The following is a 26,140-nucleotide window of genomic DNA, read 5'->3' on the forward strand; positions in this document are numbered from 1 at the left end:
CGTGATCGCGTATGTCACACTGCAGGCGCGCTCGATACTCGTTCGTAGTCGCTTGATCCTCGACGCTCGTCAAGGCAAAGCGATGCGCTTTCGTGCCAACATCGAGCATGTCAACACCTTCTATAGTATGTAGCAACACTGATCTTGACGCACTCTGCTGAACTGCATAAACGCTACCAGAGATCAGCCAGGCAGTCGAGAAACTGCAGAAACGCTGCATCATCAAGTTCACGGAGAGCGAGATGCACATCATCTGCAACAACGAAGCCGGCGAGGGCGGCATCCAGGTGTGGTCGTGAGTCCCCCGCGTCTCTCCCGCTTGCATACTGGTGACCGGCCCAGGCACGCAGACAGATCAAGGTCTCTTCCCTGTTCACGGACTACCGCATACAGTCGAACGCGAACAACGAGATTTACCTGGGGCTACCCACAGAGGCCATGACCTCCGCGCTTAAGTCAGCGGCGGCACCAACGGGCCAGCAAGCTGCTTTTTCGGCGGATGCGGAGGTCGTCATGAAGTGCGTGCCTGTCTCCGCCTGTCCCCCCTGCTTCCTCCGAGCGCGCGGCCGTCCTCCGGCTTCCCAACGTTCCCGTGTTGTTCGAGGACGCTGATGCTGGGAGGCAGGCTCATGAAGAAGAACGACGTTGCGGTTCTGACCTTCGAGATCGCGACGACGACGCGGATGGGCCGGTACGTCCGGATCGCGCACGACGTCCGGATCGAGGTGCTCAAGCCGCAAGACGTGAGCCGGATCAAGGAGCCAATGTGTCCAGAGCCCGAGGTCCGTCCCCACCCTCCCTCTGGGCTCGCCGAACTGACCGCTCCATCCCGAAGGTCCACATCCTCCTCCCGCCCCTCGCGAAGCTCCGCACCGTGGTCGAGCGCATGCGCCCGCTCGCCGCGGACGTGATCGGGATCCGCGCGAACCTGTCGGGGTGCTTGCAGCTCTGCGCCCAGACGGACAACGCGCGCGTGGACGTGTCGTGGAACGGGCTGTCGAACCCGAAGATGGGTAGGTCGTGCGCTGGGGTAGTCGGTGCCACTGATACAAATGCTGGTTTCAGCGCAAGATCCGAGCACGCAGGACCCGGACAACTTGGAGGCGCGCGACCCGACGACGCTCTATGGCGTGCTTGTGTCTCTGAAGAGCTTGCAGAAGTTCCTGAGCAGCCACGTCGTGTCGACGACGACGATCGCATGTGCGTCTTCTCGTGCCTGTGAGAGACGTCGGTGTTCTCACCGCTCACCCCCGCCGTGTCCATAGGCATATGCCAGAATCACTGCATCATCCTATACGTCTACATCGGCGAGATGGCGGAAGCAGGCGGTGTCCTGACGTTCTACATCCCCGCCATTATCGAGTGACAACTCCACTCCGCACGGTCACGCTTTCATCTCCCGGGCTCTCATCATTTTCATTCTATGTATCTGTCTGTATTCCCATCGCTGATGCTGTCTCCCCTCGTGATATCCACATGCTGTATCTGTAGCTTTCTCTTGCTGTCGGCGCGCACGCCCGTTGTACTAGCTCCATCCCTTATCGCATCTCATCGACTGCCCATGTCCAGGACTGAGGAATGCTGGCAAGTGGCGTGCTTAAGGCCGGTGGTCCGGGTCGAGTCCCGGTCCGCGCGTGGGTGTGGTCGTCTATGCAGACAGGGATCATCCCCAGGGTGTCCGGTACGCCGTCACGGTTTCCTACTTCTTGAACGGGTCACGGGTGACATCGTTGCAGATACGCGGAGCATGCATTGCGTAGCAGCCATCGTCGCCATCGATGACCCTGCCCGCGTGCTCCTGTTCAGGTGTGCTTTGAATGAAGCCCGTCAACCAAGCTCTCCCTGCCGTACCCGTGGCTCATACGTTTCTCGACCCATTGACTGACGGTCTTGGCGCAAGTAAGCTCACAGACTCACCCGTCACATCACGCGGGAAAGGCGCACCGACAACCACGCTGAGCAGGGTGACGCACGGCTGCGTCAGTTTGGGGCTTCCACGCCAGTGCCGCGTCGACTGAAGACGCGCTATGCCGCCCCGCTCATTCGCACTCGCAGCGACTCGGAGAGTCTATTGCGCACGCGCAGGCCACATGCACTGGCACGTCGAGTCTCTCGGATGCGGAGGGGCAGCGGCGATGACCGCTCGGACGTGGCCGCGCACACGCACTCAGGGCCGCTGAGTCTGAGTCGGAGGTAGTCCGCGTCGTCGCGGCTTCGAATTCTGCGCATGCGCCGGGGACAGCCAGCGGCCCATAAGGCTAAGCTGCCAGTGGGCAGCCGGGCTGCCTCCCTCCCGTGCTCCGTCCGTCCTCCCCCTCTATCGTCTGCCCTCCCGTCGCCCGTCCATGCCACTGCTCTCGCACCTCCCCTCGGAGTCATATTCGCGTTGGCTGCTGCCGTCGACGCGTCCGGCTCACGTGCCAGTCGAGTAAGTAAGTTACAGTGGCGTTGACGATGACCGATCGGGCGACGGCGGGGGCGGAGGCGGATGCCAGATTGTGATCCGTGTGCCTGATCGGACGGCCCCGCGTCGTCGGTCCTCCTCGTCGGCGTGGGGTGTCCCGCCGGGTCCTGCCTGCACTAGTACTGTTGCTCGGGCTCCGAGTCTGCGTTTCCTGGCCTGGTGGCGTCGCACTGCAAGCTCTGCTGTTCTGGTGTGCTGGGCCTACTTGATGCATATGGTGGACTCTGTACGTGTTCAGACGTTCGTGGCGCGCTCTCGTTCCGCCCCCCCATGCGTCGACGGACACTGATGTGACACTCCGTACACGACCAACGGCAGCGCATCTCGTGCACGACCTCGTTGAGCACCTCCCCTCGACTCGACTCGTCGCCCCGGACATCTCACTGCCCACCTAGCGACCTCGCGCCCACCGTGCCACCCCGACTGGGGTCTGCACGCCCAGCGGCCCTGCACGCCCTCAGCCTGCTGCCGTCTAGTCAGCGCGTCCGGGCGCGTCGTTCGAGGCCCAGTCCGCCTTCGCCTCTCGATCCCGCCCTCCGGACTCCCTGGCACGCTCAACAGGACGCTCGTAATTCTGCGAACGTCGCGTCCCCACAGACCGGCGGACCCGGGCCCCCACATGCCCATTCCCATTCCCATCCCCATATCCATATCGTCCCCGCCCAATTACTTACAAGCACCAAGGCAAAGAAAAAGCCCCACGGCCGGGCTATCGCCTCAGTTTCGCACCTCGACGTTGCGGGCAGGCCGAGGCCTCGGGCAATGGGCATCCAGCTTCCCCGGCACGGAGTCTGTCTCACTGTCTGCGCGGGGCATGAAGGGGTATAACTGCCGTGGGCTCGTTATCTGGGGGTAGGTGCCTCTGAGTCTCGTCGACCCGTTTCTTCTTCCGTGCCCGGACGCGCGACCGTCCACCTCAGCATCGCCGCGGCGCACCATACCGACACAAGTCATCAAGGCACTCCGATCCTGTACTTGACCCTATCTACGGAGACAGACAAAGGACAACTCGGCGGGAGAGACAGCTGTGGGCGAGCGGCGGAGGAAGAGAGAGCGCGACCAGAAGTATCCGAGAGCAGTCTAGAGATACAGTGCGTATGGTACGGGAGGTGCGTGTGTGCGGGGGCGTAGCGGCGACGTGGGGGTGTCGTTCTGGTGCTGTCGTGTGGTGTGAGTCGTGCAAGAACCCAGTATTGGCATCATATCGCGAAGAAAAAACCGAGGGACCCTATAGTAATGAAATATTAGGCGGAAAGCAAGAAGAGGTGAGGGAGGAGAAGGCGAAGGTGAGTGAGCTCGAACCGCGGCGCGGTGTATGTATGCGCGTCCATCCGTATCTGCATGCTCCCAGCCATCCTCTCAGGACCGTCGGACACCGCCCCGTCGCAGGCCGCGAGCGCCCCGGAAGCACGAACACCAAGGCTCCTCCGAGTCGCGACGCGGGCCAGGGCTACGGCGCCCATCAGCGATCGCCAAACAGGCTGGGGAGGTCGGCCATGTCGAGGAGGACGACGCCGGCCTCCTCGAGCTCCTCCTCGATCTCGCGCTGGACCTTCTCGGCGGGGGTGCTGGTGCCGCCGTCCCAGTACTCGATGCGGTCGTAGGTGGCGTGGGCGCCGCGGATGAGGAGGACGTCGTTGCCGCGGGCGAGGGCGGCGGAGCACGTCGCGCGGACGCAGAAGTCGCTCTCGAGCCCGACGACGACGAGCTCGGCGTCGGGCGGGACGAGCTCCGCGAGCGCGGTGCCCGTGAAGGCGTTGTTCTTGCGCTTGTCGAGCACGGGCTCGTCCGCGAGCGGCGCGTGCACGAGCTCCCAGCCCGGCAGGTGCGGCTCGTCCGCGTCGCCCGGCGCGCCGCACTTGCGGACGTGGATGATGCGCGGGCGCGACGGCGGGGGGCTCGCGCGCGCGGTGGCGAGGACTTGGGCGATGTTGGCGCCGACGGAGCGGGCCTCGGGGACGCCGAGGGGCGGGTCGGACAGGCGGGCGACCTGGCAGTCGAGGAGGAGGAGGACGCGGGAGGACGCGTGGGGGTGGGCGGTATGGCCGGTTGCATGGCCGTTTGCATGGCCGTTTGCATGGCCGTTTGCGGGGTGGTCGTTGCCGTTCACGGGGTGGCCGTTGGAGGGGTGGCCGTTGGCGGGGTGGTGGCTGGAGCTGGCGTTGATGTCGTGGGGGTGGCTAGAGCTGCCGTTCATGTCGTGGTGGGCGGGGGGGGCGGGGTGGTAGGGGCGGGCGAGGAGGGTGGGCGGAGAGGCGGCGAGGAGGGTGGGCGGAGAGGCGGCGAGGAGGGTGGGCGGAGAGGCGGAGAGGACGGAGGGTGGAGGCATGGCCGGTGAGTGCGAGGGCAGCGGATTCGGAGGAGGAGGCAAAGAAGATGGACGATAGCCATCCACGCCCTCCACGTGACCCGCGTCTGGATCGATCGAGGCCCGTGTCCCGCCCCCGCCTGCGCCCATCCTCCTACCGGCCTCCTGGCGCACTGCGCACACAGGTCCATCGTTGCCCCGCCCGCGCTCTTGCCGCGGTACACTCTCCGCGGCCACGTCGCGCTGCAGCAACCCAAACCGCGCAAAAGGCACGGAATCATATGCGAAGATTGCCGCCGCGAGCATTTGAGGTGAGGTTCGCTGCCCACTACACAGTGACACTGAGCGGTGATTCGTGCAGCAAGCCCGAGAGACGACCATCGCACGTCGGACTGGCTCTAGACCGCGTGGGCCCTGGTACGACCTTCCGGGCCCCGGCAGAAAGCCTACCTACAGGGTCGCAGAGACCATATGCCTGTGGTGCCGTGCGTGCACGGCCGCCCTCTCAGGGCGCTGATGCACACCGCCGTATGGGTCAAGTCCGACGATGTGCGTGAGCCTGGCCTGGACTTCATGCTGACGGATATCGCAGGGTCACTGTAGTGTCCAGTTCGCACAGGGTGACTCGCAGTGTCCCCACTTTCCGTATCGCATGGTACTTGACGGCGGTCGCGTTGCTGGCCACCTTCCCTTCAGAGCGCATCATCGCTGAACGGCGTAACGCTGTGGTATGGCCCCGCTTGGAAAGGCCGGGGGTCAGTGTCTCCAAGTACGTACACACCCCGAGACTGCGTTGAGTCGTACATGCTCATCGAGTTCCTGTAATTCATCCCAAGTGGTTGGCTGAATATCGATACTGGAACCATATTTATCTGTGAATGATAGTCACGGCTGTCATTGTGACCGCGACAAGCAGCACGTTGTGGACAATGCGTTGTATCATGACTCTGGCCGAGCGTGCGGGAGTTTGTCGCGGGATCCGGAAGTGAGAAATGAGGAGTAACCTACACCGCAGAAAGCACGACATGACCTACACATTGGCTCGCGGTACCTTCATGCATTACTACCGCTTTACCCTTCTAGTGGACGGGTACTTAGTATCACTACGCCAACCGTTTGTGGGCCCATCTGAGATCTGAGCTTTGATAGGAGCGTCGCTTTTGTGCCACTGGCAGATGAGTGGCGACCCATCTGCAACGTATTTATACGGCTCTCCTGCCGCCCGGCGTCCGTCCTCTCTCTTCGCTTCCTACCCACCGTGCTACGAGCTGCCCGCAAGTTGAACAGCGAGAGTGGCGGTCGAGGAGCTCTTTGCCAGAGGAAGCGCTCAGCGCCACAACCAGTCAAAGTCTAATTCGGCGCGCCGCGACGCGTCTGCCGCCTGGTCCACTTGCTCACGACCATGGCGCCTCCCAAGCCCAAGGTGACTTTGCACAAAGTACGTCCGCGCGCGCTCACTCCCTTCGCGCTCTCATCCATGTCCACAGTGCAACACATGCTACGCTAGCGGTACCGAAAAGACGCTGCAGAAGTGCGCGAGATGCAGGGTCCGTCGAGAACATCGTACCCCTGGATTTCACTGAGGTCTCCTTCGCCAGGCTGCAAAGTACTGCTCCAAAGAGTGCCAGCGGGCGGACTGGCCGGTTCGTCTCCGTCCCTCCTATCCGTACCCCGTACTCACACCCCGCCCAGAAACACAAGCGCAGCTGCCAGTACAACGCGGAGCTCGAGAGCGCGCTGAAGGAGCACGACGCGACGCCGTTCGGGCTGCTCGAGCGGCTGCTCCTCCCGAACGGGATCTCCCTGCACGAGCTCGACCAGCGGCTCGAGAAGTGGGTGCGCTGGCAGCACCCGACGCTCATGTGGGCGACGATCCACGCGCTCCGCCTCCCCGACGACCTCGCCCGCGCCCGCACGCACGTCCTCCACGTCCGCCTGCAGGCCCGCGCGGACCACGCCGACGCCACCGCCAAGTTCTTCCGCGTCCTCGACGCGAGCGTCGTCCCCGTCGCCGACGCGCTCGCCTTCCGCGAGCCGTGGCCCGCGAGCCTGGCCGCGCTCAGGGATATGCAGGAGGACAGCGAGACGATGGGCAGGGGCAGGATCGCCGCGTGTATGGTCGAGTGCGATCGGCTCGCGGTGCAGACGGTCCCGTTTGGCTCGATCAGGAACCTCAAGTACCCGGTTGAGCTTCGCTGGAAGGAGGCGCTGATCCAGGACGTGGAGTCGGGCAAGAAACACATACGCCGTGCGTGAGCGCTGCCTTCGTCGAAGTGGCCCTGTCCGGCTGCCCTCCACCATGCCTCCGCGAAATGTTCCCCAGGGCCATTCGGCATACAGCAGCTGTCTGCGCCATCTTACTCGAGAAATCTTGTTCCCCTGTGTGTACTGTACCTTGTATTGCATATCCAGCTGTGTTCCCTGGTCGAGTCGACGTTTTGTATTTACAGCTGATCTATTTTGCTTCATCGTTTGTTTGTTATGACTGATACCGGCACACAAAGGCATACCGTTGCTATGAAGCAGCAGAGCCGAGTCTGACGTCCAGTACTGAACCAGCAGGATGGACTCAAATTGGGGCCCCTCTTGCGAGTTCTGCACCATCGCTGCGGCGCTCCTATGTCTGTCAGACTCTAGAAACTCATAGTTTGCAACACTTCGACGGCAATGATGAGCAGTCAGAATTTCATGGCCTGCTATTAAGAGCATAGTATGCCCGGACATAGGCAGAGACGGAGACGGAGAAGAGGGAACCGGTGGGACGGAGCAAAAGGAGTGTCTTTATGTCTACATAGGGCCTCGCCCTCAGTGACAACAAAGGGACCCAAGAAACAAGCAAATAGTATGCCGTAGCTTGCTCGAGCTGACAGTAGATGTGCGCATTCACGTTCAGCGCTTCAGCCGAGAAGGCCGCCTGGCCGGTCGAGATCATTACGCTGCGACGCCGGGCTCTTTTTTTATTATTTTTATTTATTCACCGAGTTTAAAGCCCATACGCTGAGGTACATGCAGGCACTAATAGATCACTACCGAACGCTAAGACCGTTCCTCCCGAGCCCCATTTCCCCTTGTGGGTCCCTGCGGGTTACTCTCCTTCGTGCCTTGTTGAGTCCGAGGACGGGCAGTACCGTTGAGTGCTGGCGTCGAGATGTCGGCGCCAGACGCGACCCCCCGTAGGTAAGCGCTCCAGTCTTCATGATAGCAGGCCGCATGAGGCGCGATACCCCATTCCATTGCGACGCCGGGCTCACCGTGCGTTTTGAACATTCTCAGGATTATAACAAACTATGCATCACTTCCGCCCGCAGCACGGACCCCTATGCCCTGTACCAATTCATGGAGCTTCGGGAGAGCCTGTCGGTCTCGACGTTGATACGAGCGGCGACCCATGGAACGAGTGGACCTACTTCGAATATTAATCCTGCGTAACGAGGGAGGCAGCCAGCACCGGTGCAGAGAAATCTGTCCTCTCACGTCGAGCAACGTTGCAAACACTGACACTTTGCGTACCAAAGCACGCGTTTTTCGTTGCGAGCGCACGTACAGCCCGCCCCCTCAGCTTATTGTCCTCGCCACAGTGATACGAACACCACGCTCTTACGTCCACCCGTGCAGGGTCGCCCAAAATACAAATTTCACAGCGCGCCGCGGAGAGAGAACTCCCACCCATGCACGGAAGCCCCCGTCCGGATCGTAGCCATCGCCCACGTTCCATTCCTCGAATCACTGCCAGTGGCGCATTCGCGGGTTCCCCGCAGTCTCCCCGTTGGCGAGATCCAGGGACTGCAAGAACCTCCTGAGCGCCCTCGCGGATCGTACTCGGGGATCTGCTTGCTCAGTGTTCCTCCAGGGCTTCCGGTGAAGGCCGTCAATCGGGGAGAAAAGACCGCAAGGTCGGGCGCGCAAAGGAATCGAGAGGCCTCTTCCCAGAATGTCTGGACAGCTTCGGAAACGGACACTTCCTTCGCGGCAACGTGTTCGACTCCAGACGTTCAAGGGGAGGTACATACGGGGATCCGAGGGACGCGGGTTCCACTGTGGGCTGGATGTGGCCATTGCAATTGCCTGCAGCCGCTGCGTTGTGTTGGCGTTGGTAATGTTGTGGCGAATGGCGGGTGGATCGCGCCCGCAGATTTGCACCGTTGGCAATACTGCGGATGAACAGTGAGGCAAACTGATCGAATTGGTGGTATATTTGTCGTTCAGGACCGCGGGTGGGAGGTCAGCAATATCATCACATCGAAGCACGTACATACAAGCACAAGCGAGTCCGAAAAAAATATCCATGAAGGGGCACCATCATCAAGGCCCCAGCTTCGCATCGCGGAAAGGGATGATTCCCGGTTGCAAATGCGAGGCAGAGTTACGAGAACCGCGAGCGCGAGATGTCCGGGGACGCCCGCTGCTTGCGCGCCTGGCGGCCATCCTGAATGGAGCTACTACTATACCTCGAGGAAGTCCTCCTCCTCTTCGATCAGGAGCTCGAGGAATTTGAAGAACGACGCCGCGGGGAATCCGACGACGTTCTGGTAGTCGCCGTCCACCTTGCGGACGAGCATGCCGCCGAGACCCTGATGACAGCGGCACCACCTTCGTTAGCACCACAGATGCGGGATGGGTTGCATGGGAGCTGAGCGTACCTGCACGGCGAAGCCACCCGCGCGATCGAGCCCCTCGCCGCTGTCGACGTACGCCTCGAGGAGCTCCTTCGGGTTGTCCGCGAAGTACACCAACGTGCGCTCGTCTATTGACCTGGTCGTGTCGCGGCGGGCGCGCCGAGGGAAGGCGAAGGGAAGCGTTAGACTTCGACGTGAGCGATCATCGCACGTCTATGTAGATGTACGTACTTGATCTTGTAGCCAGGGGCCTCGAGCACAGGGTAAACTGAATGGATGACGGCATCAGCTTTACTGCCGTGCGATGGTGGGCGGTGGCGGGACGCACCGACTGACACTCCTGTCACTACCTCGCACATGCCGCCATTGAGATCAAGGAGCATCCGGTAGTTGTCTGCCTTGTCTGCGGGCTTCTCAAGGAGGTCTTGCAATCCGAGCGGGATGTCTGCGGGCATGCTAGACAACCCAGGAGAAGGATGTGTGAGGACGACCGTATCAGCTACGCGCTCTCTTTCAGTCTGCGGGGTGGGGGCAGCAAATACTGATACGGTACTCACCGCCTATCACCAAGTCCGGCGCATCGTCTGGGTTCTCTCGCTACCGGAACGTGGGCTTAGCATGACCGCACTATCTAACTGCGACGTGTGGGCGGGCAGCCCAAGCAACAACTACTCACCACTAGCTTCTCGTAGACTTCCACGGCCTTGTGCGTGGCGGTCGCCACAGGATACTCGTGGATATCCTCAAACGAACTGGCAGGCAGCGTCTCCTCAAACGTAGACGGCACGATCTCCGGCGAGAGGCCCTGTCAGGTGCGTAGAGCATGCGGTCAACAGTTAGACAGAGACTCCTGAGTCACCGTACCCACAAAGGTCTGCAGGATATCCCTCCTCCGCGGGCTGGCTGAGGCCAGGATCACCCGCTTGCCGACTAGCTTCTTCAGCGCGGGGAGCTGGAGCGCATGCGAGAGCACGCAGTTGTGGTCCGGCAGCGCGATCTTTTCATTGGTCGAGCCAAAGATACCAAACATTGCACTGAATGGATTGAGGATCTCAGACTCAGAGTGCCAGCAGTACGAGGTGAGAGATGCTCGGAATGAGCAAGCGAGCAACGGAGGAGGCGGTCGTTGCACGCAACGGCATGGCGGCGTAAGTACGCGCGATCTCGATGTGGGAACGGCCACGTGAATCGACGACAACGCGTCGCGCCTTGGTCGCGCCGACTGAGACTCGCAGTCGTTCGACGTTCATCACACTCTACACACTCGCCTCGCAAGGAGAGGCATACCTGCTGCTTCGTGTATAGATTCTGCTTATATCCAGAGTATCTCATCTACGAAGTGTGCCCATGCGTCAGGGGATCGGCCTCCACAAACGCAATCATCGTTTCTTACTCTCGGTGCGCACTGCACAAAGGCGTGTATCTAGCAGTCGACTGAGGTGAGTACCAGCTGAAACGTTGCTCAGTAATTAGGCTTACTTTAAACTCGTATGCAGGACTGAGGGGCTAGCTTCCCGTTCTCATTGGGATCCGGCCTTCTCGCCCCCCGACTCGGACGTCCCTGTCGCTCGCCAGGATCCATGTGGTAGTCCCACTAGCCGTCCAGCTTCTGCTCGTCAAGACACCTATCTGAGACCCGACAGCATCGCGAGGTCGATCGAAGTCAAGCAGACCATACTGCTTTTGTGACTTTAGGTATTCGTGACGTCCTCGCCTCGTCATGTCGGCCACGCGGTCTCTCGTGTTTACGTCTCGGCCGTATACCACTGACACCCCGAATCAAAGGGATCTCTGGCGAATCTCGTACCTGACTCATCCGACTCGCCGCACCTACTGTCCATTCACCGCTAACCAACTATAGGCGATTCTGCAGTCCCCCGCGTCGGGAAGATGTGTCTACTGCATCAATCTCGCGATATTGACCTCTTCGAGGGAAGCTCATACGACTAGCACATCTCGAAGCTGGCTGGCGCACGGGGCCTGACTTACGTCGCGATCGGGCCCTTAGCATTCTTTGATTCATGTTCTTCCATCATGAACGCATCGGTGCGTCGAGGGCAAGTGCGCACCAATTGCTTATCTTCCAACACGTTGGGTAGGGGCAGCGAGACTCCTGCTGCTTGCACACAATCACCCCTCCCCTGCATATTGAAACGAAAAGATCGCTGCGACGCAACCCATCTGCACTGCGTAGCTAACGCTGGGCATCTGTTTCCGTGATCATAATCGAACGCTTCTCGTGCCGAACTACAAAGGCATACGGATTTCGACGAACCCAAGCGTAACGGGCCTAAGTTACTACGAGTGAATCGGAAGGCGGGTTGTCTGGTGGGTTACACCCATAACTTATCACGTCTGAAGACTGCCCTTCCGCTATATAACAAGGCTACAGTGTCGAGGAGGAACAAGAAAATGCTACAGAAATCATGTCAAATCGTACACCTCCATCGATCCGCGATGCCATCTACTAGGCGAGGAGCTCCTTCAGCTCGCCGTTCTCAATCGTCTCCTGGACAATGTCCAGGCCGCCCACGAACTCGCCGTTGATGATAAGCTGCGGGAAGGTCGGCCAGTTGTTGAGCACCTTCAGGCCCTGCCGGACGGAGTCGTCGCTGAGGATGTCGAAGTGCGAGTAGGAGACCTCCTGCTCCGCGAGGAGGTTGACCATCCGCCGCGAGAAGCCGCAGCGCGGTGCGTCGGGATCACCCTTCATGAAGAGGACGACCTTGTCCTTGTTCATGAGCGAGCGCAGCCGCTCGTTCACCTGCTCCTGCGTCTCCTCCTTCTCGGGCGCTGCGGGGGCCGCGTCGGTCTGGGCGAGTGCCTTAATGGACGGCTTGGGACGTGCGTGGGCTGCGATCGCGTCTGTCAGGCCATTGGCATCCGCCCCTGAGATACGAGCGAGCAGTGTGTGCCCCTGTGCAAAGAAAGCTGAGTCACAAGATCGTGCTGGAGAGGATGTGGGAGCATACCCTGAGGACAATGGATGAAGGAACAGCTTCGATCTCGAACGACTCAGCAATGTCCGATTGCTGCTCTGCTTCCACCTGTGTGTGCGGTTCCCGACTTAGCGCGGCTTATCGCGGGAGAGCGGGATGTAAGCGTACCTGAAGCACCAGCACCTGCGGGTACTTCTTCGCCAGCTCCTGCACAACCTCGTTCATCTGCTTGCACGGCTCCGCCCATGGTGCCCAAAAGTTGATCAGGGATACTCGTTCCAGGTCTGCCGATAGCAGCGACTGGAAGTGCTCCGCCGAGTTGATTTCATGGAAGTTATCTAGCGTTGTGGCGACGGGCATTCTGGCTGTTTCTAGTGTGGTAGGCTAGGGCGTTGATGGGAGGGCGGGAGCGTCGTGAGCGTTGTTGAACGAGCAGAGAGCGGACGGCGGGGACCTCTTTACGGGCGACCATGACTAACTGCAGTCATCTGATAAGATGAGCATGTCGCCATCCCGTGCTTTCCCAGGCAAGGGACTGATCAAAAGACCGCCCCTGATTGGCTGGCGCGGTGGCTGACATCCATCCCCGTCGGTGTTGGGTCGGCCACTGTGCTACATCTCTCACTGCTCGCCCTCGAAGTCGAGCTCCGGACGAGCATTGGCAAATCCTCGCACTGGTATAGGCGTGGAGGCTGTCTGAAATAGAATTCGCAACGCTTGAGCCTCCTGGATGACAAACGACTCAGGTGCAGCGTCGGCACCGTGTCCTTGCGCTGTTACGGTCAGCATTGGCATCGAATTCACACAGACGACAACTTGGCAAGTGTACTTGCGGGTCAGACCCTCGGATTACTAGCGGATATAATGTAACTCATACAACAAGAAATAGCACCTTCACACGACATGCGCCTCGACTCGGTCCCGCAGAATGTCGGAAGCGGGGTACATAGCGCGAGTAGGTAGTGTTGAATCTCACAGTCCGTGCTCCGATACCCCACACTAGAAAGTGCGCAACACGACCCCTGGAGGACGCTCTCACGAGACGCGTCGACCCGCCTTGAAACACGACGCGCTACGGGTGCTTCTCCAACCACTCGCTGACACGGACGATAAGTTCGGCCTTCTTGCCTGACACCGATTGGCTCTTGCTCTTGAGAAATTCCTGTCAGACAGTCACGTTAGTGCTCGTGATTGCGCATAATTGGGTGAATGTATGCAGTCGCTGGGACGCTGGGATGCAACGGACGAGACAGGGCATTCTAGACACCACTTCCCAGACACACCTACAAGACCGCCATAGGGTTGTCAGTGAAAGGACAAACCTTAAGCTGATCCACTCGAAGCTAGGCAGGTTACGACGGTCAGTCTTCCCATGTCAAAAAGACAGTCCGAGCGCACCTTCTCGAGCCCCCCGCTGTCATACTTGCTCCGGATCTCCGCCTCGTCCACGCTTACGTCCTGAAATAGCATTGTCGAGGTGTCGATGTCACGGGCGTATCACAACAGAGTATCAGCTGTCTTACCGCCTTGCGCTTCGAGCCGGTGGTAATGATGGTCATGTTTGCCGACTCGTCCTTCAGCAGGGCCTCTTTCCACGCCTTCATGAGCGTGCCTGCACGCTGTCAATCATCCGGGATGGAATCACCGCCATAATGAGCTCGGCCCCGTATGTGCTAGTTCCGCGATGGTGGGAGGTGCGTACCTTGTGCATCTGATCATATTTCGGCACGGTCCTGTCCTCGAACGCCGCGGGATCGAATTCCTCCCGGAACGCGCTGGCTTCAAGTTGCGCGTTGTGATATCCCAGGGCTGCGCGCCGATGATGGTGCACAGAACAGACAGAAACATCGGTGAAATGAACAGGTCAGCCGAGCAAGATATAACGGGCTGTCACGATCGCACCAGGGTTGGGGTGAGCATCCGCATTATAAGCACCGTTCTTTATCATGAGCTTGTCTAAAAATCTGCGCGCCTCGTCCTTCAATTCATCGGATGCTATCGGTATTGCGTCGAGCCCGCGCAGGCGGGGGCAATTCATAGGAGTCAGTTAGATGCAGCGAAATCAGTGTGGGATGGAAAGAGGCTGGGTGAGAACATCATCCAGTCGGAGCTGATCTGAGAAGTACTTACCACGAACACTCTCCTGGACGGGAGCTGCCCTGATGTCATCAGCGAATGGCAGCGGGATGAGGTGGAAGCCAGCTGGCTCGTGCCATCCTCCCTCGTCTACCTTCTCCGCCTGCAACATTCGGAAGCGTTAGTAAGAATCGTTCAGCCGTCTACCGCACGACCAGTTGGCAATGAAAGAACGATTCGAGATGGCGGAGGAACCTCCATCGCATCCCACCACATGCACGCACTGTGGGAAGATGTCCGTAAAACGGAAGGCTCACATACCTGAGGCAGCAGTGCACAGAACTGCGGTGACGCGTTGCGTCGCGTGAGGGTCAATACAATGCCCATTCTGTTTTTGTTGAGCATGGTGCGCAACAGCGCGGTGAACGTCCGCTTGCTCCCGGAATAAGTCTAACTCGGTCTCGTGCGTGAGCGTAGACCTCTGGCACAAGACAGGCCGCTGACCATCTCATCCGGATAGATGAACAGGGAGTGCTTCACATTGTCCTCGAAATTGAGCTTCGATTGGCTCTTGAAGCCAAGCAGTTTGATGACTATGAAAACGTTGAGTTTCGAGTTCATGCGTTTAGCATGCTTATTGCACCCACTTGGGTCAAGCCCTAGCGTACGGAAGGAACGTAGCTCCTCTGCGGTGTAAAAAACCTTGATAGTGAAAGGCATGTTGTCCATGAGACATTCCTTGAACAGACTAGACCATGTGTATGCAACCTGCACTCACCTTACAGTTAGCGGGCGCAACTCGCAGCCCCTCTTCACCTTCCTCGTCCTCCGCCGATTCCGCGGTCGAACCGAGCTCCATACCGTACAGAACCCGCGCCTTATCGGCTTCTGCCTGCGTGTCCTGGTGGTTGATGCCATTTGAGCTCACAGACTCCCGAGACCAATCACAAGCCCGCCCACCTCATCCACATACACGGTGCGGGAATTGACGACATCCATTCTGTCACCAAGGTCGACGAAGTACTTGTAGGAGCCCTTCTTCTGCTCAGTGATGAGGCCATACCTAAGTGGGTTCTAGGCTCGGCCTCTGGACGGGAGCATTCTATTGAACGCCACGCACCCTTTCACGCCGATGGTGAATCCCTCCGCGAGCTGGAAGGGCACGCTGAACTGGGCCCGCTTCGGCACTTCGCGGATCCGCATTTGTTCTAGCAGGTCGTCGACGCGGGCTATTGAGATGGACTCCGGGAGAAAGTTGCCCCCCGCGTCATCCTCGTCCACGACGTTCGTAGGAAGGAGCACGGACTGCGGACCGGGACCGTCCAGTGATCAGTGATATCGGAGGCTAGTTCATAGCGAACTTACCGAGTAGAAGTTAGACGGGTCGAATGGCTTGTCCTCCGTACTGATGAAGAACGGCTCGACAGTGACTCCGGCCTGCACCAAGTCCTGACAACCGAATCTTAGCATATATGATATGGCCGTTGGAAAAACCAGGCAGTGGTCTTACGATGAGGGTGGTCCGCGCGGTAGTGATCAGCCTCTCCTTGGCGGCGCCTGGGTGAGGGTCATCCTCATCCGTCACGAGAAAGACGCGTTTTGTGGCGGTCTTAGGAGCCCTGTAACACGGTCGAGTGTCCATCCGCAATAACCGTCGCATCATGACTTACCCGTCGCGGATGACCCAATTACAACTAGTGAAAACATCTCCCATTGGGATGCGGCCTTCGGTCATTGGTGGGAATGTTTCGCGCAGAAGGTTAGGATCCTCTCTTGCAGCTTGATGAGGAGATACACTCAGCACTGAGCGTCGTTGCAGACTCCGCGTTACGAACCTTCAAGCAACCGCATCACCTCCTGCACATTCGGCGCATTGATAGTCTCTATCGGCTGATACACAAAGTTTCCCTTCTTGATTTCAGCACTCTGGCCATCCTTCTCATTTCGTCTTGTCTGTGGCGGCAATGAATAATCGTCCCATGACAGGAGCAATATCAGGGTTCACCGTGTTAAAAAGCATAATCCCTACTGCGTCGTTTGGGCCAACCATGACCTTACGCTTCTCAATGTTCATTGCAGCCTCTAGAGCCGTGTATAGGTGGCATGTCTGGAGGTCTTCGTAATTTGGGTCGTCGTGCAACTCAAGCATGGATGGCGAACAATCAATGCAGAACAAAATGACATCTTTCTTGCCTTCGTAGTACTGAAGCTCGTGGGGTCATGCAACATAAATCATGTGAAATTGCCGTTGGTGCTCACAGATGCGTCTTCGAGCTCTTCTTCCTCGTCCTCCTCAATTCTGTTCCAGTCTTCGTATGAAGCCATTTGGGCGATCAATTTTTTGTTGCAAGCGTTGAAGTGATGTTCGGGAGCTCGAGGTCGTAGGACAATCCTGATCACAACTTTGCGAAGACTATGCCAATTCGTGGGCGTGGTCGCCGTTCAAGATGAAAGCAAGTGTGGCTCCAGTCAGACGCGTAGCGCGTGTCGCGACTCACCGCGACGCGCTCCCGAGACGCACGTGCTCCAGCTCCACGATCGGCCAGAGCCACAATTTCCCAAACAGGCATGCCCTCTCCTTCGTGTCCACTTCGAGCATCCCGACGCCTCGACGCCTCTTGGATCGTGTCTACAAGACCTACTACAGCCTCAGGTAAGCACGAGAGAGTCTGTGCAGCGCAAAATTACTGCGTTCTCCAAATGCGTGGATCGTCAGGCGTTCCCGGAGACCACATGTTCGAGATCACGCTGCGGAAGGAGAAGCACCTCGTAGCACAGAGGTCGCCACGGCGACTCGAGTGCATGATGGTCGAGAGTCATTCGAAACCGCTGGAAATTCTGCCTGCCGAATTTCAGAAGGGACGATGGGACACACGCTGATAATTCGGAATCTAGGGTTCGCCTATGATGGCTGGTGGTCCTAATTCGCCGCCGCTCCGTGCTGTCGACATCCAAGAGCTTGTGAAGCTCGATCTGCCGATAACGAGGATCCGCACGGACGAGGATGTTGCCTATTGGAAGACGACGCGTGGACACCAAGATTTTGGCCTGTTCTTGCGACGCCTCAACGAATCCGTCGTGGGCCACAATCTACCTTATACGGAGCCCGTGGGCGATGTCAGAACGCGAACGTCGATTTCTAGTACGAGTAGGCGTTGACTCAGAACTTCCTAGGCGGCGACCAGGATGATTGCTCTCCTGGACACGCTCGACGGCTGGATCGATGAAATTCCACCGCTGCCAACGCCCCAGCGGTACGGTAATTTGGCGTTCCGCACATGGGGCAAACGTCTAGAAAGCGTGCGGAATCTTCACTGTCTATGGAGAAGTTCCCCGCATCTGATACGATTGTAGGAAGGCGACGCCGTCCTCGCTAAGCTACTTCCCGAGACTTTGCAGCCCGCCATACCCTATCTGTCGCCGTACCTCTTGACGTCTTTCGGGTCATTCACGCGCATGGACTGTGGAACGGGCCACGAGGCCTCCTTCGCGTTGCTGCTTCTGTCTCTCACCCTGCTTCGGTTCTTCGAACCCGAGGCTCGAACGGAGCGCGAGTTGGTCTTGTGTGTCTTCGTCCGCTACCTTCGTCTGTGCTGGAGACTGCAAGATGTGTATAAGCTGGAACCTGCGGGCAGCCACGGCGTATGGGGGCTAGATGACTACAGCTTCCTCGGGTATATTTTTGGCAGTGGCCAGCTTCGAGGTAGGATTTCCTTTCTACTTGCATCGTGTATGACCTATATTTAGTCGCCGTGCTCTGGATAGATCAGATAGAGATCCCCGTCAACGCCATCTTGCATCCGCCTCTTCCGCCGACAAACCTGTATTTCATGTCGATCATGCGTATCCACGAAGTGAAACATGGCCCTTTCCACGAACACTCGTCACAGCTACATTCAATAGCCGTGGGTGTGGTTTCGTGGTCCAAGGTGAATTCGGGGTTATTCAAAATGTATGAGGTACGTTCGGTGGGCGTCTCTTCTGTGCTTGTCGCTTTCCACCGACTGACGATGACGCTCGCCGCAGGCAGAAGTTCTGGGTAAGCGGGTAGTGGTGCAACACATCCCCGTCGGCGGTTTGCTAGATTGGGATAATTCTGTTACACCACCTCCCAGGCTACCGCAGCCATTCGTAACTGCCCCCGCACCTATGCAACCCCCGACTACTGCATTCACTCCTGGAGCGCCTCCGCAGTCTCGGAGTCAGACAGGTGTTGGAGCTGTCTTCAAACCCGTCCTGCCCACTTCCGCACCTCGTCGAGCAGATCCCGGTCTGACTCGGGGCGTGCATGGCCATCCTGGGCCCGGCGGTGCTTGGGGCATTCTCCCCGCGCGCTCACCGCTCGGGCCCACTGCGAGTACCGTTCTGCGGCCAATTGACAGAGACCCGGACGGAGCCCCGGATTCGCTACAGGGTCCGTCCCGTTCACCCACACCGACCAATCACGGAGGAAGATAGATGCAGCTTGGAGCTGTAGGCGGAAGGCGGTGATTCATAAAAAGGAGGAAGTAGTAATTTCGAAGAGCAGCCTTGATTGATGTACCACTACTGTATTGTATTTGGCGGAGCACTTACGCTGAGAGGTCCGAGAAATTCAGGTCTGTTCTACTTACGATGTGCCTGTGCGCGCACCAAGCGGCAGCACGGCTCTGAGCCGCGCCACAGCCGGCGTGGCTGTTGATTGGCCACGGCAAGTGCCGAGACGGTGTAATCGATTGGGCAGAAAAACTGAAAGGACGGACGCCCGCGCTGTCTGCCCCCGTCGTCGTCGTCTTCCCCCACGTCCTCGCTGCCCTCTCTGCCGTCGTGCCTCCTGAGCTGCGACGTAGAGACCAGAATTATCCACAATTCCTGACCAGGCGCGAAACGACGATCTCCGTCTCTTGACCCTTGAGTACGTCAATAACTTGTTTGGATGACGTGACAGAACTGACAGAGGCCGTGACTGGATTTGTAGGTGGTCATCAGTTCGTGGTTCGTACACTCAATCCTCCACCTTGCCGCGATGATATTGAATTGCATTTACCGTCAGGTGAACCTCCCTGACAGGCCTAACACACTCGCGGTAGATACATCAACAGCTCAACAATCGAGCCCTTGCTTCCCCGCTTCCTCTCTGCACCTCTTCATTTTCCCTTGCCCACCACCCGTCCTCGCTGCACAGGCGAGGATCTCACACCGATTGAAGCAACCCGCACGTTACCGTCCTAACCCGCTACGGCGGGGGGCTCGGTAATTCGGGTAGAATACCACAAGAGCACAGACACGCGTTCGCGCACCTAGTCTCTCAATCTTTCGCGCTCCGTCGCTTTCTCGCATCGCTCTCCACGTACGCCGCGGTTACCCGCAAGTTTCAAGCTATAGATCCTCACGTAGATTTCGCCGGTTCGACCGAACCCCTCGATATTCCGAAACGAATGTCTCAGCTCGAGATCCTCACCGCCCGCAACGCGCTCGACTTCGATTTCGACGTGCTATCATGCTCGCCGACGCTCTCGAGTTCCCTCTCGCGCTCCTACACGGATAAATTCGCAAACGCCCTCGTCAGCGGCCTACTCTCGTCGCCCACCCACTCTAGCCAGGGTCATGACAGAGTAGGCACCTCCGACTCGGACCGGGTGTCCGACACCGACGTCAGTATTCCTGGATTACCTCCGCTCCTCCGTGGACACCCGGACGTCCACCTCAGGCATGGTGTGATGAATGCTACGCAGCTTGCCGTTGAGGGAGAGACAGACGCGGAGAAAGCATTCTTCGTCGCTGATCTGAGCTACGTGCTCAAGCAGCACCAGCGGTGGAAGGCGAACCTCCCGGAGATTCAGCCGTTCTACGGTGCGTCTAGTGCAACTGTTCCGCGTATATATGGCGTGTGTCTAACGCCGTCACGTTTCATTTAGCTATCAAATGCAACCCCGACCCCTACGTCCTCCGTCTTCTCGCGGCGCTCGGGACCGGGTTCGACTGTGCGTCCATGGGAGAGATCTCCCATGTGACCGGCCTCGGGGTGGATCCGTCCCGCATCATTTTTGCAAACCCGTGCAAAGCAGTTTCATTCGTCCGGAACTCGGCCAAAGCTGGCGTCGAGATGATGACATTCGACAACACGGACGAGCTGTACAAGGTCGCGCGCGCTCATCCCAGTGCCAAGCTCGTCGTGCGAATCCTCACGGACGACTCGAAGAGCCTGTGCAAGCTCGGACTCAAGTTCGGCGCGCCGCTGGTGACCGTACCAGCGCTGCTGGCAAAGGCGAAGGAGCTAAACCTGGACGTCATCGGCGTAAGCTTCCATGTGGGAAGTGGGTCCTACGATTCCTACGCTTTCGCAGACGCCGTGCAGCGCGCTCGCGCCGCCTTTGACATGGGTAAGGAAGCCGGGTATGATTTTACCCTCCTCGATGTCGGGGGCGGTTTCGAGGATAGCACCTTCGAGACTACGGCTTCCATTCTCAAAGATGCAATCAGCCAACACTTCCCGGACAGGGAGAAAATCAAAATTATTGCCGAGCCTGGGAGATACTACGTTTCGAGGGCATTCAGCCTGGCGGTGAACGTGATCGCCCGGCGCGCACCTCCCGCGGTGGAAGACGGATCGCAAGATATGGAGGTGGACCCTGAGCAGCCCTCCGCGATGTGTATGTTTCGGTGCTCTTGAAGTATAAACGCGGCGATTAACTTAATTTGTTGCAGACTATATCAACGATGGCGTCTACGGTTCATTCAATTGCGTTCTCTTCGACCACCAAGCTCCGCAACCATACGTGCTGTCACTGAATGGCTCCTTCCATGTCCCTTCCTCGGAGCCCCTGCAGCCCAGCAGTGTGTGGGGCCCGACCTGCGACTCCATTGACTGCGTCTGTCCAATGACGCGTCTGCCGGGCTCGCTTCGCATCGGGGACTGGCTGGGCTTCGAGAACATGGGCGCGTACACCATCTGCGCTGCGAGCCAGTTCAACGGGTTCCAGGTCAGCAAGGTGGTATACACGGCCGGGGGAGGCCCGGACGCGGTGGCGGTCCGAAACGCGCTGAGGGAGCATGAAGGCGGTGGTGCTGGTTCTCATGCATGACACGGACTTGCGCTGCTCGAGTACTGTTTCCGGTTGACGTGATGGACGGACTGCGACGAGATACAGGACTTGTCTTCCCACATACACATCCATCGAACGAAGAACATGTCGTGCGCATCTCATCTGAGGGCGGTGGCGCGCGAGATAACGGTCTGGAGACTCGGTGCGTGCGCGAATAGGAGAAAGCGGCTCAACCGCCGGACGTGCCTGCTTGGGATCGGAGGGGGTCGCACGCTCTCGGTTCCGTGCCATGCGGTGCCGGGACCGCAGTTGTGTGGCGGCCACGAGGGACAAGGCACCCGCGGCCGCGACGGTCGTGTGTGCTGATGCAGATGGCCCGGTGTGTCCCAGGCGGCTCCCTCGTTCGCTCTTCCCCGTGACGTATGGGCCTTCGTCGACGCCGCCTCGAGGCCGGGCGATCTGCAGCTGATCGAAGAGGCCAGGGCTCGCGCAGGCGTGTACGCCCGCCCGCCTCTTCCGGCAGCCTCTCACCTCGGTCCTGGATGCGCTCGGCCGGATCCCTCCAGTGCCCGGGCGGTTCGCTAGAAGCGGTCGTGCAAGAACGCCGTGTGTTCATTCCGCCCAAACAGGGAGCTTAGCCAATGCACAACTCTAATTTCTGACATCACACGTTCCCGGTGCGTGATCTTCTTGCTCAGCCCTGGCTCAGCCCCATAAGAGGGCCAGAGCCCCGGTCGGCAAATAAATCTCTCGCTGCTCATCCAGCTGCGCAGCAGCGGTAACATGCTGGGCAGCCTTGGTGCTGAAATGGAGCTTCTGTCGCCCCGTTTCTTGACCAGCGCGCACCGTTGCTACCGCCCCCCAGCGCCGCTGCTGCTCTGTATGATCGAGGCGTGTGAAGCTGTCCGCCCGGGGCACTTCTGCAACGGCGGTCCCGTAGGACGTGGGGACGCTGATGAATGCTCCAAGTCGTTCCACGCCGTCTGCGTACTTGTTAGACACGGACAGCGACATGAGAACCCCTTCCGTCCCAGCGGCCGGGCCCTGCCCCGGCTGGTAAATCTTTTGCCGCAGGACTTGTCCCGCGAGCCCCGGCCTCGGCGGTCTCAACAATTGCAGATGCGGATCTCTCGTCTCCAAAATGCACGGAGTTTCTGATCGTACCCCATCTCTCTATATCTACCCGATGCTGCCGAGCCTCGGTGCCTAATTCGTCCTTACGTGCTGCTATTCCTCGTTCCATTCGAAGAGAACCTCCTTGCTGCGGCCGGAGGGCACGATCATCGAATATATTCGTTGTCTTCGTGATGTGAAGGCCCATCACCACCTGCGGTTCTGCCGTCTCGAGCAACGCTGCTATCCCTGGCCTGTGCCCTCATTGCGGAAGCTAGCTGCACGCTTATCGTGGCGTCCGTGTACCTAAATTCCGCAGTCAAGCTCGCCCATTGTCAAATCCCCGCGCGCACGTCTGAGCTTAAACCGCTCGCTCCTATTCTTGTGATAAACTCGAGCGCCTTGCGCGACACTTCCCTTTCCTGTTCCGCAAGTACACCCATGGCCCTAGGACCTGCGAGCATGTCATCTGGGTTGCTTTTGGTGAGTCGTCCCACCTTATATTCAGCCCATCCAATAGAACGTCGTCGCTGTCCGCTGTAGGATCCCATGTCTGCGCAAACCTCTGAACAGTCGACGACTGGCCCTCGCTTCCGACCATACGCTAGCCCGAATCACCATGTTACGAAAGGTCGCTACATAACCAGCAACGATCCCAGAGGTTACATGTGAGTGGACGCTTAATTCAGCTAGTGTACCTAGTGAGGCCGACGCATGTCCAGCCCAGTGTATGAGTACCCTCTCAATGGGCAGTGGATAATGCTGGACATGGACGATGGATATGTCCTCTGGACAGGTATCTGGAAAGGTGCGTCGCATGCTGACTTTGAGATGCGTGTGCTTACGGAGGACACTTGCAGCCCTTGGGAATAACAAAGGTATTGTACATTCTTGCAATCCACCCGGAGTGGCGCCTAACGTAGCTCCGTAGCGGACATCGTCAAAATAATTGATTCACAGCCGGACCTCGCTTCGCAGCTACGACGTGTCCGTGGTGGATACTTAAAGATCCAAGGCACCTGGATGCCGTATGAGATTGCCCTTCGCTTAGCACGTCGGTCAGTCCGTCTTTGATGTCTCCTACAGTAACACTTCCGATGCTCACGCAGGCATATACAGTGTTGCATGGCCGATACGGCAAGACCTCATTCCTCTATTTGGGTAGGTAGTTGTTTCGCTATCTCGTGACTCATTGGTTGACGACCATTCAAAGGCCTACGTTTCCAAGCACCTGCCTGTCGCCAGACCAACCGGGTTATGGCCAGATAGTCAATCCTGGGACTGGTAAGCGGAGGCCGCGCCGTAGCATCGCCGCCGACGGCGCAATCGACACAAGGCATGCGTGGACCGTCATCTCTGACTCGCCCGATGGTTCCGCCACCGACAGCCATGCCGTCTCGTCCCGGGGTGTCCACCAGCAAACGATGTACGCAAACGGTTCCTCTAGCCAGCACGCACAGGTCGACTCTCCGGTCATCTTGCATGTCCCTTACATCGAACGACCACGTCCCGCATCCGAAGCGGGGCCATCGAATAGTCAGAATTACGCTGCATCGCGTAGAAATTCGCCGCCTTCAGACAGCGGTAGCGTCATGAGGTATTCGCCCTATCCTGCTAGCCCCGTACACACCCGCCTGGCTGCGGTGCGAGAGCCAACGCACTCGAGAAGCATCACGCTGCCCTCACTCCAGCCTCGAGGAGAGGACGAAGGAGAGTCGACGACATTGCCTCCGATCTCGGCCATGACCCGGCCAGCAGGCGGTGTGCACGATGATCCCATGGCTATCCTGCGGCGTCTGCAGTCCGACGATGACGCTAGCTCCCGGACATCGTCCACGGAGCGCTCCTCGCACGGGCGACGGTCGTCCATACTAGAACCCGCGCATCGTATGTGAGTACTGTCCGTCCGAGGTTTTGTGGTCTTGTTGCTGACCGCTCACCAGGTCAGACGCCTCGTACGGCGGCGGTCGAGTGCCCTCTTCGCATCGATTGTCTCAAAGCAGTGTATCCCCTCCCCTCAGCGCCGAGCGACCTCCCGCGAGTCGATACTCCTCGTCGGCTGCAGCAGCGATCCCATCATCCCCGGCGAAAACGAGCACCGGATCACAGCTCCCGCCCTCGCTTGCGCGGTCTTTGCTGATGCCTCCACCGCCGAGTCCCCATATCCATTCAGCTCCGCGGGACCTTGCAGACCCACAACGGGCTGCAGACAGACCTTACTGCGGCGCAGCTACGAATGACCGAACATCGGTCGTGGAGAAACACGCCTGGCGACCGTGGTGAACCAATCATCCCGGGCTCGATTTCGTATTGTTGGCATCCTTGTCTGCTCCCGATCGTCGATTTGTTTTGTGCGTTTGCTGTCTAGTGCGTCTGTTCATTGCGTCTCGCTTTAAGTTAACCCCCCCCCCCCCCCCCCCGCATATGTCCAGTGTATATTGTACTAATACGTCTACTGTGCTTAGTATCGAGCGTAACCACACTGTAGATGTCTAGACACTGCCTGTAAGTTCCTCCGAGGTGCTGTGGCCGTGGACGGCCCAGACCAGGATAATAATGGGATGCAGTACTTAACCTGACGAACGACGCCGTCGTCGACACGCTGCCGACGCTTCCTGTACGTAAGTTCGTTTTAGCTTCTTCGGACCGTACCTATCAGCTCGAAGGCCCAATTCAATTGAAATCCAGGGCAAAAGTGGAAGCCATGCACCTGCCGCCGTCTCCGCTTATCAGATAACTGCTGGGACCAATCAGAGTCGGAGCGTAACCACGTCTCGCAACGATCCGTCAAGTACCAGTGTGAGCCGGAGGCTGATTGGCTTGCGCCTGACCCATCCACCAGGAGGAGCATGTACCCCCGCAATCAGCTTCCTGTATAGCGGACCCTGGAGCCTGGGAGCGTCACTGCATCGTGTCCCGCGGGATTGCCTCATGGGACGCGACTTGTATCATGGCACGCCTGACATAGAGGCGTCCTTTGAACTTCCTGCATACGGCAACTGACACCACCGCTGGCAGATGCAACAGTCAAAGTGGCCTGCTAAGCGGAGATAATCAGGACTGACACTGCACCCATGCACTTGCAAGTAGAGATGAATTGTTTTGGTTAGCCGATGAAGGCCGATCGAATGAATATGAGCGGACGTGCGGCACCGAAAGATATCTCATGCTAAGTACAACGGCAGTGTCTCGAGGATATGGCAGTGTCCGCGGCGGGAAGCATTTACACGGTCGACTATGACTTTCCCGGGACACCTTGATGTCCGCAATCTCGCAGTCCGGGGCTAAAGCTCTGGGACTCGCCTAATGAACATCCTTCGGTCCTTTCCATATGCTTGGAAGAAGTGGTGGGAGGCTCGGTATGTTCATACGCTCCTATACAATGAGGAGATGTGTGCGCGGCTCGAAGTCATGAGCACGACCGTGAACACATGCCGAGGAAATAAAGCCTGTCATTTCCCCATAAGGCTGCTTGCCATGAGACGGCACCGAGGAGACGAAAGGCAATCAGGTCCTGGCCGAGGGAAATGACCTCAGGACAATGCTTCACGACTGCTTCTGGGTGGAAATAGCCGCGAGAAATGAGAAGTCTTTGTTGA

At 58.6% G+C, this 26,140-nt stretch overlaps 9 protein-coding genes across 9 annotated transcripts; 5 read left to right on the forward strand and 4 right to left on the reverse strand.

Annotated features, from left to right (window-relative positions):
• The first annotated feature begins 19 nt into the window (after positions 1-19).
• C8Q71DRAFT_543984 (cell cycle checkpoint) lies at positions 20-1,696 on the forward strand. The gene is made up of 7 exons (XM_047919246.1): positions 20-125; positions 181-295; positions 351-518; positions 626-782; positions 836-1,013; positions 1,066-1,200; positions 1,266-1,696. The coding sequence occupies exons 1-7, from the start codon at positions 83-85 to the stop codon at positions 1,364-1,366; spliced, it is 897 nt and encodes a 298-aa protein (XP_047780644.1). The 5' UTR covers positions 20-82; the 3' UTR covers positions 1,367-1,696.
• A 2,230-nt stretch (positions 1,697-3,926) lies between these two features.
• Positions 3,927-4,481, reverse strand: C8Q71DRAFT_686878 (Isochorismatase-like protein; the record flags this gene model as incomplete). The annotated part of the gene is made up of 1 exon (XM_047919812.1): positions 3,927-4,481. A coding segment is annotated over one exon (555 nt), but the record flags the coding sequence as incomplete, so codon positions are not given.
• Positions 4,482-6,174: 1,693 nt separating this feature from the next.
• Positions 6,175-7,028, forward strand: C8Q71DRAFT_856660 (uncharacterized protein; the record flags this gene model as incomplete). Its single annotated transcript, XM_047927329.1, has 4 exons — positions 6,175-6,210; positions 6,260-6,319; positions 6,371-6,415; positions 6,465-7,028. The coding sequence occupies 4 exons, from the start codon at positions 6,175-6,177 to the stop codon at positions 7,026-7,028; spliced, it is 705 nt and encodes a 234-aa protein (XP_047780646.1).
• A 1,860-nt stretch (positions 7,029-8,888) lies between these two features.
• On the reverse strand, positions 8,889-10,574 carry C8Q71DRAFT_752681 (Maf/Ham1). The gene is made up of 7 exons (XM_047923393.1): positions 10,257-10,574; positions 10,065-10,193; positions 9,946-9,985; positions 9,717-9,887; positions 9,620-9,656; positions 9,413-9,524; positions 8,889-9,343 (listed from the first exon to the last, which is right to left on the reverse strand). The coding sequence occupies exons 1-7, from the start codon at positions 10,416-10,418 to the stop codon at positions 9,215-9,217; spliced, it is 780 nt and encodes a 259-aa protein (XP_047780647.1). The 5' UTR covers positions 10,419-10,574; the 3' UTR covers positions 8,889-9,214.
• Positions 10,575-11,487: 913 nt separating this feature from the next.
• On the reverse strand, positions 11,488-12,802 carry C8Q71DRAFT_752683 (glutaredoxin). Its single transcript, XM_047923394.1, has 3 exons — positions 12,502-12,802; positions 12,362-12,441; positions 11,488-12,306 (listed from the first exon to the last, which is right to left on the reverse strand). Exons 1-3 carry the CDS (start codon positions 12,685-12,687, stop codon positions 11,856-11,858), a joined length of 717 nt encoding a protein of 238 aa, XP_047780648.1. The 5' UTR covers positions 12,688-12,802; the 3' UTR covers positions 11,488-11,855.
• Positions 12,803-13,143: 341 nt separating this feature from the next.
• C8Q71DRAFT_752689 (ku70-like protein) lies at positions 13,144-16,869 on the reverse strand. Its single transcript, XM_047923395.1, has 19 exons — positions 16,663-16,869; positions 16,409-16,606; positions 16,239-16,356; positions 16,074-16,182; positions 15,914-16,022; positions 15,769-15,852; positions 15,524-15,708; positions 15,364-15,466; positions 15,182-15,304; positions 15,051-15,105; positions 14,908-14,996; positions 14,725-14,853; positions 14,458-14,566; positions 14,230-14,322; positions 14,030-14,136; positions 13,851-13,946; positions 13,726-13,785; positions 13,650-13,670; positions 13,144-13,489 (listed from the first exon to the last, which is right to left on the reverse strand). Exons 1-19 carry the CDS (start codon positions 16,726-16,728, stop codon positions 13,400-13,402), a joined length of 1,944 nt encoding a protein of 647 aa, XP_047780649.1. The 5' UTR covers positions 16,729-16,869; the 3' UTR covers positions 13,144-13,399.
• A 109-nt stretch (positions 16,870-16,978) lies between these two features.
• On the forward strand, positions 16,979-19,015 carry C8Q71DRAFT_752695 (Phosphotyrosyl phosphatase activator). The gene is made up of 6 exons (XM_047923396.1): positions 16,979-17,056; positions 17,299-17,520; positions 17,578-17,703; positions 17,758-18,106; positions 18,169-18,362; positions 18,430-19,015. The coding sequence occupies exons 2-6, from the start codon at positions 17,308-17,310 to the stop codon at positions 18,859-18,861; spliced, it is 1,314 nt and encodes a 437-aa protein (XP_047780650.1). The 5' UTR covers positions 16,979-17,056; positions 17,299-17,307; the 3' UTR covers positions 18,862-19,015.
• A 1,087-nt stretch (positions 19,016-20,102) lies between these two features.
• Positions 20,103-21,467, forward strand: C8Q71DRAFT_705626 (ornithine decarboxylase; the record flags this gene model as incomplete). Its single annotated transcript, XM_047920452.1, has 3 exons — positions 20,103-20,235; positions 20,301-21,035; positions 21,091-21,467. 3 exons carry the CDS (start codon positions 20,103-20,105, stop codon positions 21,465-21,467), a joined length of 1,245 nt encoding a protein of 414 aa, XP_047780651.1.
• A 1,623-nt stretch (positions 21,468-23,090) lies between these two features.
• C8Q71DRAFT_796087 (transcription regulator HTH, apses-type DNA-binding domain-containing protein) lies at positions 23,091-23,706 on the forward strand (the record flags this gene model as incomplete). The annotated part of the gene is made up of 5 exons (XM_047925653.1): positions 23,091-23,209; positions 23,264-23,349; positions 23,402-23,419; positions 23,473-23,599; positions 23,661-23,706. 5 exons carry the CDS (start codon positions 23,091-23,093, stop codon positions 23,704-23,706), a joined length of 396 nt encoding a protein of 131 aa, XP_047780652.1.
• Positions 23,707-26,140: the final 2,434 nt, after the last annotated feature.

Source organism: Rhodofomes roseus (assembly GCF_022264815.1).
Source record: "Rhodofomes roseus strain CIRM-BRFM 1785 chromosome Unknown C8Q71scaffold_7, whole genome shotgun sequence".
Taxonomy (NCBI): domain Eukaryota; kingdom Fungi; phylum Basidiomycota; class Agaricomycetes; order Polyporales; family Fomitopsidaceae; genus Rhodofomes; species Rhodofomes roseus.